This window comes from Teleopsis dalmanni, chromosome 1 (assembly GCF_002237135.1).
Source record: "Teleopsis dalmanni isolate 2A chromosome 1, ASM223713v2, whole genome shotgun sequence".
Classification (NCBI taxonomy): domain Eukaryota; kingdom Metazoa; phylum Arthropoda; class Insecta; order Diptera; family Diopsidae; genus Teleopsis; species Teleopsis dalmanni.
In genome coordinates this window covers 103,636,506-103,652,700 of record NC_051846.1, presented here as the reverse complement: position 1 = coordinate 103,652,700, position 16,195 = coordinate 103,636,506, and the positions used below count along the sequence as shown (strand labels likewise).

General features: G+C 37.0%; 2 protein-coding genes across 2 annotated transcripts; both read left to right on the top strand.

The window, feature by feature from the left end:
* The first annotated feature begins 10,953 nt into the window (after positions 1-10,953).
* Positions 10,954-12,213, top strand: LOC119663863. Its single transcript, XM_038073467.1, has one exon. It carries the CDS (start codon positions 10,954-10,956, stop codon positions 12,211-12,213), a length of 1,260 nt encoding a protein of 419 aa, XP_037929395.1.
* Positions 12,214-12,232: 19 nt separating this feature from the next.
* Positions 12,233-13,498, top strand: LOC119663857. The gene has a single exon (XM_038073460.1). It carries the CDS (start codon positions 12,233-12,235, stop codon positions 13,496-13,498), a length of 1,266 nt encoding a protein of 421 aa, XP_037929388.1.
* Positions 13,499-16,195: the final 2,697 nt, after the last annotated feature.

The following is a 16,195-nucleotide window of genomic DNA, read 5'->3' as shown; positions in this document are numbered from 1 at the left end:
TCGACAATAAACGGCTGCAGAATATGCCTTTGTTGAGGCATCCGAAAATCCATGTAACTCAATGTAATTAAGAGAGTTACACACCCATCTTGGCAATGACAATTTTGCAACATTATTTAAGACTGTACGACATTTTAGCCAAACTTCAGCGAGATTAGAAGGGAGATGGTCGTCCCATTTCAAATTAGTGACCCATAATTCTTGGAAAAAGATCTTGCATTGAACAATAACAGGAGCAAGAAGGCCCAATGGATCAAAAATCCGTGATACGTCTGATAATACTTGTCGCTTAGTTGATTTTGGAATTTCATCTAAGCAAACCTTATATCCAACTACGTTCTTGCATGGCTTTCAATAGGTACACAAAACCCTCATCATATCGTCTAGCTCATCCTTCAAAAAACATTGATCAGACTGATCATAAAAATTAGAGGTTAAGGAACTACAATTAGCGACCCATTTTCGAAGTTTAAATCGTGCTTCCGCAAAAAGTTGAATTAGCTCGTCATGTTTTCCTTCTATCTTCTTTGGTGATCCTTTGCAAACTGTTCGAGGACCCTCACAGAGAGAAATGGTGCGCATGATGTACCATAAGTAACCGTACATAATTGGGAATGATTTAGTTTTTCTGATGGATCTTCCCCCCAAGCAATTCGTTGAGAATATATATTTATGTAGACGAAAGCAAAGGCAAACATCAAATAAATTTCGTTGTATACTTGGACCTGTATGCAACGTACTATTAAGTGAAACTCCGCTAGTATCTTGAAATGAGCCATCGAAAACAACGCGAAGTTTTGGTCCAATTACTGGATGATGCGGCACATAAAAACTGTGGCCATCACTGGCAACAACCTCATTAGGCTAAAGATTCCGCATGTGTCCCAGGCGAGTATATTAACGCATGAACTCAATATATTGCTTACGAAGGTGACTGTCCCTCAGTAGGCGACGTTCAACAGCATTAAACCTTTATGTAGCCCCTTGAAGCGTGTTTTCGAATTTGATACCTTTTCCCTGAATGGAAGCTCCACAATATATTTGCCGTCCGAGTGTCGTGCGTGCGTTTCTAAAAAATGAATTTCTACGTGTACGTTTTCTGCGTCTAATGGCAGCGGATGCAAGGCTTCTTCGATTTCCCAAAAATTTTCGAAGCGAGCGATCTATATCAATCGTACTTACAAGAAACGATACTACATTATCAATGGATGCCTGAACTGATGTCACCACTCATCCGAATATTGTGAACACAGCAATAGGATTACCAGAGGAGTCGAAAATTTTGTTAAAAGTAAATCAAAATATCAATCGGTGATGAATCTGCAAAATTTAAGTCCTTGAGTTGCTCCATAGTAGGAGTATTGATTTGTGTCGTAGGAATTGCTGATATAATCTTGCTGAAGACATGAACACTTACATCTAGTGTGTCCTGGAAAACCTTTGATTTCATATAGAGTGTACAACAGCCACGTGTAGTCTCGACCTTATCAGAAGAAATTCCAGATACAGTAATACGGGAAGGTGAACGAGGTAGACCAAGGGCCTGAGCACATCGCTACGAAATATAACGTAGTTCCGACGCACTATCAAGAAGGACACGGCATGTAACATATCTATTTTGAGTATTTTTCAAACGTCAACAAGTGCTTGTTGGTAACAGGTATCTACTGTCTTGATGACAAGTTAGAGTGATTACTGTTGGATAAGATTCCAGACAAGTAGTAGGATTCAAAATATCTGGACGAGAAACATTAGCAACAGTTGACCATGGCTTGCCAGAGGATATCGCAGCGGATATTGATGTTGATGAAGCAATTATTGTTGGCGAATCAACCTGCAACTTATGTACAAGAGTGTGGTGGCGCTTATGGCATTCTCTACATCGGAATTTGGAATTACATTTGTATGATGAATGTCCCGATCTGAGACAATTGAAACATAGCGAGTGATTTTTCACAAACTCGCGGCGCTCATCAATAGACATTGATAGAAATGCATTACTTTTAGGTATACTGTGCTCAGTTGAATTACATTTGACATATAACCTTTTGTAACCTTTTGTCGACAGAATCGGGAGATGATTTTGATTTGTCCAGAGGTTTTAAAATTGAATTAGATTTATACTGGGTCAACTCTAATTCTTCACAGCGAGAATCCAAAAATTCAAAAAATTCAAAGATTGACGGCGAAGCATCCCCTCGACTTTCATGTATCCACTTCCAACGAGATTCAGGATCAACCTTCGATAATAACAAATGGATGAGCCAACAATCACGATTGGTTTCGCTTACTGTGTAGAGGCCCCCTTATTGTTTCGTTGGCATCATCAGAAATTCTCCTTACAATTTCACAATTTTTCTGCGATGTTGATGAAAGCGCCATAAAGTTTTCAATAAATGCCTCGACGATGTGCTTAGGGCGATCAAAAGGCTCCAGTAGACGTGTCCACGCTGTACTGTAAGCAGCTTCCGTAACTGGAATATGTTTGATAAGAGCAGCAGCTTCATCCTTCAATAGAGATTTCAAGTAGTGAAATTTTTGCGTAAAAGAAAGATTTTGCTTTGAGTCAATAGAGCTAGTGAATAAATCTCTAAAAGATGGTCAATCTGTATACTTTCTGAGGATTGCGGAATGTTAATTTTAGGTAACTCATTTCCCTGAAATGATGAAACATTAGAAGTGGATGAAATTTGTTTTAAAAATGATGCTTGCTGTTCCACTAACTTATTCATGATATCATCATCATTTTTAAGCCGCACATTTGGTGCAAGACCCCGTTTTAACGCAAGCATGCAACTTTGAGTGGATAGGTACTTCTCCTTATATGTAGCGAAATCGGAATCAGGGTCGACGTAGTCAGGAACATTTCAAAACGCATACATCTCATCCGCTGACCTAACAAACTGCTGCCAAAAATCTTCTAGTTTGTCAGTTCTAGTTACGATTTCATCGTAGGTCACCTTTTCTGGAGGACTGATTGCGTAAGCAAGTGCTCGAGTAATTGAGCCCTCAAGGCGTCCACGCACATGCATTTACGTCTTTATTTTCCCTGCTATAACGAAATAGGGTTTAAATATGTGGCTGGAAAGAGCAGTTCAGACTGATTGGGATAACACAATTGCCCGCAGACAAGCAAAAGAATCCAGGCAGTATGGATCAAAAGCCAGAACTGGGAAGCTACTTATGCTGAACAGAAGTGGCATCCGATTTGTCTCAGGGTTTCTCGCTGGACACTGCGGAGTTGAAAAGCATCTATCGAGCCTAAATATTACTAGAGACAGAGAGATAGCTGCAGACTTTGTTGGGAAGATGAGGAAACAACAGAACACATTCTGTGTCACTGTGATAGTCTTGCCAGAGTCAGACTTCGATACTTATCCACTGCCTATCCAATTATAACGGAATTAGACAACATCTCTTCAAAGCACATATTGGCGTTCTTAACTGCTATTCGAATATGGAACTAAATTGGGTATGTCACAATAATAAACCGAAACTCGCAATAAGTCTCAAACAAATGCTATGTTTGGTTATTTATTTGTTTTGCGACCAAGGCTGTCCATCTAGAACTAGTCAAGAACTTAAGAACGTCAGCGTTTCTAGCAACATTACAACGTTTGATTTCAACTCGTGGCAAACCTAAAACGTTATGGTCAGATAATGCTACAAATTTTTGCGGTGTCAAAAATCAACTTGCTGTGATTAGAAGACTTTTCTTCACTCAAAAACATCGTGAGCAGCTACAACATCAATGTCTTAGTGATAGCATTGAATGGAAGTTTATACCTCCTGGATCGACACATTTCCGTGACCTGTGGGAAGCTGCGATAAAAACATCGAAACGGTGCTTCTGTCGAGAAATCCTAGATTTTGATGAATTGCGCATACTGGTTTGTCAAATTGTTGCCATTATCAACTCTCGTCCGCTCTTCCTACTTTCAAAATTTTTTGAAGATCTTGATGTTCGTATACCTGCCCACTTTCTAATCGGTGCTCCATTAATATCTATCATTGAACCTGACACAACAATCTTGAATTTTAATCGACTTGATCGTTGGCAGCGGATTTCACACACACAACAAATCTTTTCGAAACGCTGGTGCACCGAGTATCTTACATTGTTACAAGAGCGAACAAAATGGTGAAGCTCTGTTCCTAATATGTCACTCGGTGCAATAGTTCTTTTAAAAGATGATCATTTCCCACCACTGCACTGGTCACTCGGTAGAATTTTACGTGTAGCGGTAGTACGTACCAAAAATGGTGTGTTTAGACGTGCTGTGACAAAGCTCTGTATTTTGATCTCTCTTGGAACGCGACCGTTTCAATGATGGGAGAATGTTCGTGAAATAATTATTATTAGTTTATTTATTTACAACAAATTATATTTATTGTCATTTATAATTTTATTGTTTGATAACCCTAACTTAATATTTTATATTTCAAATTTTTTGTTGCACTTGGCAACCCCAAAATTGTACGAATTATTTTTGAATATAATAAAAAATGCTCTGTTGATTTCAGTAGTGACTTCAAAAACGCTTAATGTTCCAACAGTAAGTATTTAAAATTATTTACTAAAAATTTAAGCACGCAACTTAATAATGAAATATTTATTGTGTTCTTTAACTTTAAACACTTTAAACCAGAACTTTATAAATGTTTATACACTTTATTATGTTTATACACTTTATAAACATACCAGAAGTACAGTATGCATTGTATTGCATTTCATACAATGTAAATATTTTGAGTTTTAATTTATTTTATAAAAAATGCAAATATTTGATTGGGCCTTGAGCGTGTCTTGAGCGTGCAATTTGTTTTGTTTTGTGTAAACTTATAAAATGCTTGTATGTTGTAGTGCGGATAGCACAGAAATTCAAAGTATTCAGCATTTAAAGGTGAACATAAACATAACATTGCATATGTATGCGTATTAAGCCAAAAAAACGCAGCATTTTTCGTTGCTTGAAATTCATGAACTCACATCAAATTCTCTTCCCTCTCTCATCTATCGGCAACCGGTTTTCAAGTTCATGTTCATGTTACGTTCATGATAGTGTAAATAAGCCCATTCAGTTGAATTTTTTTGGAAGTTATATAAATAAAATTAAAAAATTAATTTTAAATAAATATATATAGCTTGAATGTTATTAGAAATTAAATAAATATAATTAAAAAATTTATTTAAAATAAATTTATATAACTTTTGAACTATTTACAATATTTATTATTAATTTAACACTTTCCTATCTGTTCCTTTATATGCTTCAGAGATTTTTTTTAAAGGCTGTTTTTTTAAAGGCTGTATTTTCCTCTTTAATGATCAGTACATGCTCTTTCTTAATTTTTGGATTTTCTGTTATCCATTTGATTCTGTTTTGTAGTAATGTTATTCTTCTTTCCATTTCTTCCAAAAATCTGTTTTTATTTTCTGCAAGTAAAGTATCTGATTTTACCAACAGTCTAGTAAATTAATCTTATCTATAATATCTGGTTCACTCAATTGAAAAATGTCCAGGTGTCAGTACATCAATTCTGTCAATTACGCTATTTACCTATGTAGTAGAGTGGCCATAAATTAAGTACTACCTCAATTTGATATAAAAATGTCGTCATTTCTTCAAATGTTAGTTTTGTTTGTTCTACTACCCTTTTCAGATAATATTTTGTGGATTTCCAAATATTAACAAAATGTGAACTTGCTGACGGAATAAAATGCCTCATGCGGCCCGCAATATGTTTCTAATCTATAATTGATTAAGAATACACTTTATTTAATTATCAATTTAATATTAAATGATTAAGAATACATTTTATTTAATTTTCAAGTTTTACAATTGTAACAAATAAAAGAACCCAAGTGCACACACCGAACTACTACGAATAACAACCAAGCAAAAAGTGTGCCTACAAAAGGGTGGTGTTATAATACATTTCGCTTTTTTGAACAAATGTTCAAAAATGTGCAATCCCAATGTGCTGCGTATTTGGTTTACGAACATCCCGGGCGACCCTAAAACAGCGTATCAGAATATAGGTAAAACAACAACCTTCGTAATGGGTCGCGTTATCTCCCCTTGAATAGTGTGAAGTTTTATGACTCGAACGATCCCATCTGAACCAGGATGTATTTCAGTCACCTTAGCCATGAGCTAATTTGCTGGTGGTATGTTCGGTTCCGTGATGATCACTACGTTGCCCACAGCTATATTTGGTTGCCGTTGAAACTATTTTGGACGGATTTGGAGATATGTTAAATATTCCCGATACTATGTACGCCAAAATTCTTGAATCATATTTTATATGTGCTGCCAGTAGTCTAATTTGTTGACGTTTTCATGACTTAGGTCGCCTTCTGGAACCAACGTGTACGGGCAACCAATCAAAAAATGAGAAGGAGAAAGATAATTAGTATCCGGGTCTGATGTAGTGCCTAGGGGGCGAGAATTAACAACTGCTTCAATCTGTGTCAGCAAGGTATTTATCTGCTCAAAGGTAATCACTGCATTGCCTATTACGCGCCGTAGATATAACTTGACTGATCGCACTGCCGATTCCTAGATTCCACCCCGATGTGGTGCATGTGCTGAAATAGAACTTTATCGGATTCTGTCTTCTGCTAAAGACGCGGAAATGATTTCGTTCCGAGACTGTGACATAATTGCTGCACACATCTCGTTTAACCCACGAGAACCACCAAAAAAATTCCTTCCATTATCGCTAAGGATTGCAGAACACACGACGGGACATGAAATGGCGAAGTGCTGCTAGGAAACAATTAGTACTTGTCACTAGCGAGTTCGAGGTGTATGACAGATGTAACGAGGCAAACAAATAAGCAAATATACCCCTTGAAGGTACGTGCAGTTCTTCCGCTATATTATTTCAATGTGAAGGGCCCAGCGTAATCGCACCCAGTATTTTCAAAGGGATGCGCTTGTCGAACCCGCACTGCTGGTAGATAAGCCATGAACTGTTGTGTTATTAGCTGGCGTTGGCGAAAGAGACATTTGAATGAGACATTTATGAGTTAACCTCCTTATTATATTTCTGATATTCATCGAGTAGGATTAACGTGGAAATTCTATGTTCCTTCGGGAGTATAATAGGATGACGGGTGTTCTTATCTAACGTTGAATGCGTAATTCTTCTACCGACACGTAAAATTCCGGTATCATCAATGAATGGGGCAAGTTTGAATAAGGTAGATCTTCTGCTAAGCTCCCTGTTATTTCTTAATTGCAGCAAATCTTCCTTGTAGCAGGTTTGTGCAAGTCGTAAGCAAATTAGTCCAGCTTAATTTAATGCATAAAAAGTAGATTGCTTACGGCCTTGCTGAACATATCGGAGATGCGTTTTCCTACGAAACCGTACGATGTATGATACAATTCGCAATAATTTCTTCCATGTTGAGACCCTTTCTACCAATCCTTCTAAACTATTATCCCTCGCTACTTCCACACAGACTAGGTTTAATTTGGTACACTTCATTTCAGCGGTTACATCTTCTTCTGAATGTGTGAGGAAATTATCATCGTTATTATATAAGGACTTACCAGTAGTTACGTTCGCTAACCAGGGAGGCCCCTTCCACCATATATATGGTGGGACGTTGGAAGAGCGCACTGTCCAACAAGTGGCCCCACTGAGTTGAAGGATTAGTCGAAGTAGATCACGAAACTACTTGGGTACTTTTTCGTCCTTCGATACTCGGATGTTGTTATTGAGTTTAAGCTGGAGTGGGTTCCGTTCGCATAACTACACCTTTGTTAATGCAAGCAGCTCATTTAGCTTGAGGTTTCTTGCCAAGTCATCACCAACCCAATGGTGTCCCAAGACAGTCGTCCTCCTACTTGCCAGTGCTGGACATTGGCACAATATATGCCCGGCAGTTTCCTTTTCTTCTGGATATAGTCTGCAAGTGTCTTCCTCAGCAAGAGTTCTCTTTTTGAGGTGATACTTGCCATGTCCAGCAATTAGTGAGGTCAGCCAGCTTAGAGTGCTCCGCGAATAGCTAAGTACTTTTATCGCTTCCCTGGCCTACGGTTTCGGTAACATGAGTTTGGTCTGTCTACAAGTGTTCAACTCTCTCCATCTATTAAGATGAAGTGAGATTATCTTATACACATAGACTGCCGTCATGTTGTAACTTAATGGTATTCTGGGCTCTGAGCTCTGTGGAATACCAATGTTTCAATACCGATGCTCAATACCGATGTGTCCTTTAACCCACATGACCGTCACCTCATTTCAATGAGCACATTCCATAAGCTTCGTTTCACATTCTTGAACTAAGCTCTGTGGAATACCAATGTTTCAATACCGATGCTCAATACCGATGTGTCCTTTAACCCACATGACCGTCACCTCATTTCAATGAGCACATTCCATAAGCTTCGTTTCACATTCTTGAACTAAGATGTCCTTATATCCCCATCCTTATTCTGCAATCGACAATAAACGGCTGCAGAATATGCCTTTGTTGAGGCATCCGAAAATCCATGTAACTCAATGTAATTAAGAGAGTTACACACCCATCTTGGCAATGACAATTTTGCAACATTATTTAAGACTGTACGACATTTTAGCCAAACTTCAGCGAGATTAGAAGGGAGATGGTCGTCCCATTTCAAATTAGTGACCCATAATTCTTGGAAAAAGATCTTGCATTGAACAATAACAGGAGCAAGAAGGCCCAATGGATCAAAAATCCGTGATACGTCTGATAATACTTGTCGCTTAGTTGATTTTGGAATTTCATCTAAGCAAACCTTATATCCAACTACGTTCTCGCATGGCTTTCAATAGATACACAAAACCCTCATCATATCGTCTAGCTCATCCTTCAAAAAACATTGATCAGACTGATCATAAAAATTAGAGGTTAAGGAACTACAATTAGAGACCCATTTTCGAAGTTTAAATCCTGCTTTCGCAAAAAGTTGAATAGTTCGTCACGTTTTCTTCTATCTTTTTTGGTGATCCTTTGCAAACTGTTCGAGGACCCTCACAGAGAGAAATGGTGCGCATGATGTACCATAAGTAACCGTACATAATTGGAAATGATTTAGTTTTTCTGACGGATCTTCTCCCAAGCAATTCGTTGATAATTTCGATGATTTTCTGATACCCAAATCTGGCGGAACATTCTTACTATATCAGCAGAGAATATATATTTATGTATTCTAAAGCGAAGGCAAACATCAAATAAATTTCGTTGTATACTTGGACCTGTATGCAACGTACTATTAAGTGAAACTCCGCTAGTATCTTGAAATAAGCCATCAAAAACAACGCGAAGTTTTGGTCCAATTACTGGATGATGCGGCATATAAAAACTGTGGCCATCACTGGCAACAACCTCATTAGGCTTAAGTTCCCGCATGTGTCCCAGGCGAGTATATTCACGCATGAACTCAATATATTGCTTACGAAGGTGACTGTCCCTCAGTAGGCGACGTTCAACAGCATTAAACCTTTATGTAGCCCCTTGAAGCGTGTTTTCGAATTTGATACCTTTTCCCTGAATGGAAGCTCCACAATATATTTGCCGTCCGAGTGTCGTGCGTGCGTTTCTAAAAAATGAATTTCTACGTGTACGTTTTCTGCGTCTAATGGCAACGGATGCAAGGCTTCTTCGATTTCCCAAAAATTTTCGAAGCGAGCGATCTATATCAATCGTACTTACAAGAAACGATACTACATTATCAATGGATGCCTGAACTGATGTCACCACTCATCCGAATATGGTTGATACAGAAATAGGATTACCAGAAGAGTCGAAAATTTTGTTAAAAGTAAATATTTTCCAAACTTTGTCAACACCAATCAAATTAACAATCGGTGCTGAAGAATTAAGAGATGGATCTGCAAGATTTAAGTCCTTGAGTTGATTCTTAGTATGAGTATTGATTTGTGATGTAGGAATTGCTGATATAATCTTGCTCAAGACATGAACACTTACATCTAGTGTGTTCTGGGAAACCTTTGATTTCATATAGAGTGTACAACAGCCACGTGTAGTCTCGGCCTTAACAGAAGAAATTCTAGACACAGCAATACGTGAAGGTGAACGAGGTAGACCATGGGCCCGAGCACATCGCACCGAAATATAACTTAGTTCCGACGCACTATCAAGAAGGACACGGCATGTAACATATCTATTTTGAGTATTGCGAACGTCAACAAGTTGAAACGACTCTTCCTAGGGGTCGTTTCGATTTGCTGGGGTGTCCTCAACCTCTCCAGGATCGTTACAATAAATTCTATTTGTAACCCAAATATTCAAAATTATAATTCCTGTTAAGTCAATTGGGTACCCTTATACTTATTTTAATTTCAATTATTTAACATTTATTTACAACCAAAAAAAAGCTTTTAATAGCCGCAGCTTTCCATTTGTTTTGTTTTTGCTATTATTAATAATATGTTTTAAAAATAAATCAGTAGTACGTGAACCTCTCAACAAAAAAGGTGCATTTGGATTTTACTATCTTTATATAAAATCAAAGAACTGAAAAAACTATTAAATTAAATAGTTTTCGATCATTGGCGACCGTGACAGGACACGACCGTAGTGTGCCTAGAAACAAGTGTTTGAAATTAACTTAAATTTATTTTAAAGACTTAAGATAAATTAAATATTAAAAGTGTTTCAAATTAAATTCAATTCATATTAAAGACTTGATATAAATGACGACTAAAAGTGTTTCAAATTAAATTCAATTTATATTAAAGACTTGATATAAATAAAGACTAAAGGTGTTTCAAATTAATATTAAAAACTTAATATTAATAGTTTCTTACATCAGTAATTGTTTAAAACTTAAAAATAAACAACAGTTGTTCAATTTTACAATAACCTTGACAATCATTCAGGTTATTAACCTTCATAACATTAGTTGGTTTTTTTTTGTTTTATTTTCGGTTTTGCATTTGCTTTCGGTGATGCAAAATTCTAATAATGCAGCAGCGAGCAGCGCTGCCGAAAACAATTCGACTGCAGCGTCAAATTCTCTGCCGCCACTGCCTACATTACAAGAATTAAAACAGCAGCGAGCATCTACAAAAGGCAGTATAACGCAAATTAAAAATATTGTTGAGAACAACAAAACTTTATCGTCAACGGAATTGGAGTGTAGACTTGGGATGCTAGATGCATATTATAAGCAGGTATCTTACTACCAGAATCAAATAGAGCGATATTGTCCAACAGATTCAGCGCGCTCTGACATCGATGAGCTGTACGTAAGTACAAAATGTTTAATATTGTCATTAGTTGTGGGACGGAGGAGACAAAGCTACCAAGAGCAAACTTTCTCGTTACCGCAGCTGCCGTCAAACAGATTGCCACATTTAAAGTTGCCTAAGTTTGACGGCAAATATCTTGAATTTAAAAATTTTATACATATTTTTCAAAACCTTGTAGATAGTGATTCGCTCTTGACATCAACTGAAAAACTCAACCATTTGTTATCGTGCCTTCAAGGCGAAGCGTTAGCTACAGTAAAAGCGTTCCAGATAACGGAAGACAACTATCCGAAGGCTCTCCAAAGACTCAAAGAGCGATACGACAATGACCCTCTCATATTTCTGGAAGGCATTGCAACACTTTTTGATGAACCACAATGTATTAAGCCTGATTTGACTCAACTTCGCCAATTAGTGGACAACATTTCGGCTTTATATAGTTCGCTTAAGTCACTGGGATCACACGAACAGATATGTGATACAATCATGATTCACGTGGTGATGACGAAAGTGGATAGTGAGACGAAACGTAAATGGAATGAATGTCACGACTATACGAAACTACCAACTTGGCTGGAATGTTGCAAGATGTTTGACAGGCGATGTCAACAATTAATGGTACTAGCAAAGGCCAAGCCAAAGACTACAATCAACCAAGAGTTGCAGCATACAAGTGTTCGTAAACCTTTCAAGCACAAACCTTTCAAACCTTTCTTAATGACGAAACAAAAGTCTACAAGTCAGATTCATTGTGTATATTGTTTAAAACCTGGTCATTATATTACTAATTGTCCAAATTTTTTAGCTCTATCAGTTGAAAATCGATGTCAACAGGCGAAGCAAATTCAACTATGCTTTAATTGTCTCCGGAAAGATCACATTGGACAATGGAAGGACAATGTCATCAACGTATTCATGCCGAATGTGCAAAAAACGACATCATTCACTTTTACATAATACTGGTGCATCATCTAATATGGAACCTTTGTGTGAGCAAACAATATCACCTCTAAGTCATGTACACACTAATGCACTAGTTCCAGACGAAACTTCTGCTCGGGTAAAATCAGTGGTGCTTTTGGCAACAGCAATGGTGTTAGTTAAAGATGCACCTGGTACTTTTCAACTCTGTAGAGTGTTATTAGATTCATGCTCGCAGGTCAATTTAATATCGGAATCGATGTGTAATGCACTTCATCTAAAAAAGTCACGAAGTGAAAACAGCCTTGTTGGTGCAGGAGCTGCATCAGTAAATATTAAACATAAAACAATAAGCACGATACGATCAAGGTTAAACAGTTTTGAAGCAGTACTTGAGTTTCTCGTTACCAAAAGAATTTCTGGATATCACCCTAATGAAACACTGTCGTTAGAAGAGTTGCAAATTCCTGAAAATCTTCAATTAGCTGATCCGACATTTTACAAACGCCAAAAAATTGATATGTTACTTGGTGCAGAAGCTTTCTTTTCACTGCTAGCAGTAGGCCAAATAAAACTTGGTGAGAATTTACCGACTTTACAAAAAACTTTGTTCGGCTGGATTATTTCAGGAAAACATTGTTCTACTAAAGATTCCAAAATTGTTTCATCCCATTGTGTTGTCAGCTTGGATACAATTAATGCGAACTTGGAACGGTTGTGGCAGATAGAGGAACCAGTTCATCCACCATCAGTATGGTCAGTAGAAGAACAGCAATGCGAAACCAACTTTCAAAAAACTGTAGCTCTCAGTAACGATGGCCGAATTATGACAAGGTTGCCATTCAAAGGCGACACAAGTACTCTTGGAAATTCTCAGAAAATTGCATTAAGAAGATTTTTATCTATGGAAAGAAGACTTGACTCCAATATTGAGTTAAAATTGGAATATGTGAAATTTATGCAAGATTACGAAAATCTCGGACATATGTCGATGGTTAAGGATTTGGATTTAAATTCTCCCCACTATTTTATCCCACATCATTATGTAATTAAACCAGATAGCACAACTACTAAATTACGTGTAGTTTTTGATGCTTCAGTTCGTACATCATCACAAGTGTCATTAAATGAGTTATTAATGGTGGGCCCTACAATCCAAAATGAACTTGTAATAACATTATTAAGATTTCGATTATATCAATATGGAATAACGGCTGACATAACAATAATGTATAGACAGTTTTGGCTACATCCAAGTGATCGCAATTTTCAACTAATTTTGTGGCTTGAGCATAAATCGCAAAATATTTCAGTTTATTAACTGAATACTGTTATATATGGTACGAGTTCTGCGCCATTTCTTGCAACCCGGTGCTTACACTACATTGCAGATAACTATCCTTACCGTAAAGAAACAGGTAAAATGATATTAAAAAGGGATTTTTATGTCGATGACATGATCTCAGGAGCAGATGACTTGGAGACATTGCAAGCCATCAAAAATGAAACTACCGAAATATTGGATTTTTACAACTTATCGTTAACAAAGTGGAATAGCAACAATGTTAACATCACTGCACCAAATGTTAAACTTACAGATAGTGAGACTGCAAGAGATATGGCATGCCCACTTGGAATGTTATGGAATACGACAGAAGACTATCTTTGCTTCACTTTTCAATCAACCAATATACCAGCAAGTCATACTAAACGAAACATTTTGTCATTAGCATCATCTTTATATGATCCTTTGGGTCTAATTAGTCCACTTATCATCAAAGCTAAGATTTTGTTACAGCAACTATGGTTAATTGGATGTGATTGGGATGAATCCGTACCTCAAGAAATTTACACAATATGGAACAGAATTCTTGCTGATTTGCATCAAGTGGTACTTCTTAAAATTCCTAGCTTCACTCGAATCAAGAACTCAATTAACATGCAAGTACATGGCTTCAGCGACGCATCAATTAGAGCATACGGATGTTGTATCTATTACGTTGTCAAGATAATTTTGGCAATGTTAGTGTTCATTTATTAACTTCCAAATCCCGAGTTGCTCCTGTGAAAGCAAGATCATTACCACGTCTTGAATTGTGTGCCGCCCATCTTCTTGCTGGATGCTGGAACAAGATTAAAGATAATTTATTATATTATATTAATAACATATACTTTTGGTCTGATTCACAGATTACTTTACATTGGATTAGTTCTCATTCTTCAACACTAGCGACCTTTGTTGGTAATCGAGTTGCTGACGTTCAAGAATGGTCGGTAAATGCATTTTGGCGCCATGTACCAACCGATCAGAATCCAGCTGATCTCGTTTCTAGAGGGTGTACCATCCCAGAATTACTGTCATCAAATTGGTTCAAAGGACCTTCATTTTTAATGTTGCCGTTGCCAAACTGGCCAGAACATTCAATAAATCAACTAACAGTTGACGAACGCAAGTTAGAAATTCGCAAACTAGTGTGCATTTTGGAAGATGTCAAGCCTACGTATTTGCTACAGAGACTTTATCAGATAAGCAATTATAACAAATGTATACGTGTGATTGCGCTGATGCTAAGAGGGCACCTCAAGCACGAGGCACAAATTCAATCATTATTCGTGGTAGATGAAATACAACACGCTCTGTTCCATATTGTATATCTTATTCAACAACACTATTTTCACAAGAATATAGTACTTTTACACAACTCAAAGCAACTACGGAGTAAATTAGCCTTATTGGCTCCATTCCTAGAAACATCTGGTAGCCTTACTTTAATGAGGGTAGGTGGTCGTTTGAAGAATGCCAACATCTCACCTTCTACGAAATGGCCACTTCTATTACCAAAAGAGGACCAATTTGTTAAGCTGATGGTCATGCATATACATCGAATTAATTATCACGCTGGTCCACGTGCGCTTGTTGCTTTCATACAACAACAATTTTGGATTATAAATTGCCGGTCATTGGCTCGAACAGTGGTAAACCAGTGCACACACTGCTTCCGTTACAAACCTATAATGGGCAATCTACCGGCAGATCGGATAATGGCAACAAAAGCAGCATTTTGGAAACGATGGCAACGTGAGTATATAAAGGAATTACAACAGCGATACCGGTGGAAAAAGCCAAACGATAACGTTCAAATAGGCGACTTAGTATTGATTGCTGAAGATAATTTACCGCCGATGCATTGGTTAACAGGCCGAGTAGTAAAGGTTAATTCCAGGTCTGACGGACACGTACGTGTGGCAGATGTAGTGTTTCGGCGGCCAATTACGAAGCTAGCTGTATTACCTATTAATTGAACCTGACGGTCTCAATGGGGGCCGGTATGTTAAGTCAATTGGGTACTCTTATACTTATTTTAATTTCAATTATTTAAAATTTATTTACAACCAAAAAAAAGCTTTTAATAGCCGCAGCTTCCCATTTATTTTGTTTTTGCTATTATAGAATAATATGTTTTAAGAATAAATCAGTGGTACGTGAACCTCTCAACAAAAAAGGTGCATTTGGATTTTACTATCTTTATATAAAATCAAAGAACTGAAAAAACTATTAAATTAAATAGTTTTCGATCAATTCCTTTTTTAGTTTGTTTTATTTAAATACTTTTATTAAGTAAAGTTCATTAAGTTTAGTTACTTACAATTTCATACAGAATATTTACGTAGGAAAATTTAGAACAGAAAGGTGTATTTAAAAGAATTTGTTTATGACGGTAGAGATGTCCTAGATGTCTTCGATACGAATTCTTTGTAGGCGCTTGCTGATCCTCTAGAAGGATTCTTCTTCTGGGCTATCTATAGAAATGTTATTAGAATTGAATTGGTTAGTGAATACTTTAGACTCAGTCGACGTTATACCGCCTGTTGTGTCTTTGTAATTTTATATGATTATTCCTTCGTTGAACACTTCTGCTATAGAAAGTATTTTTATGTTTATTATGAGAAATCACTTTTGACTCAATCGACGTTATTCCGCCTGTCGTGTCTTTGTAATTTTATATGATTATTCTTT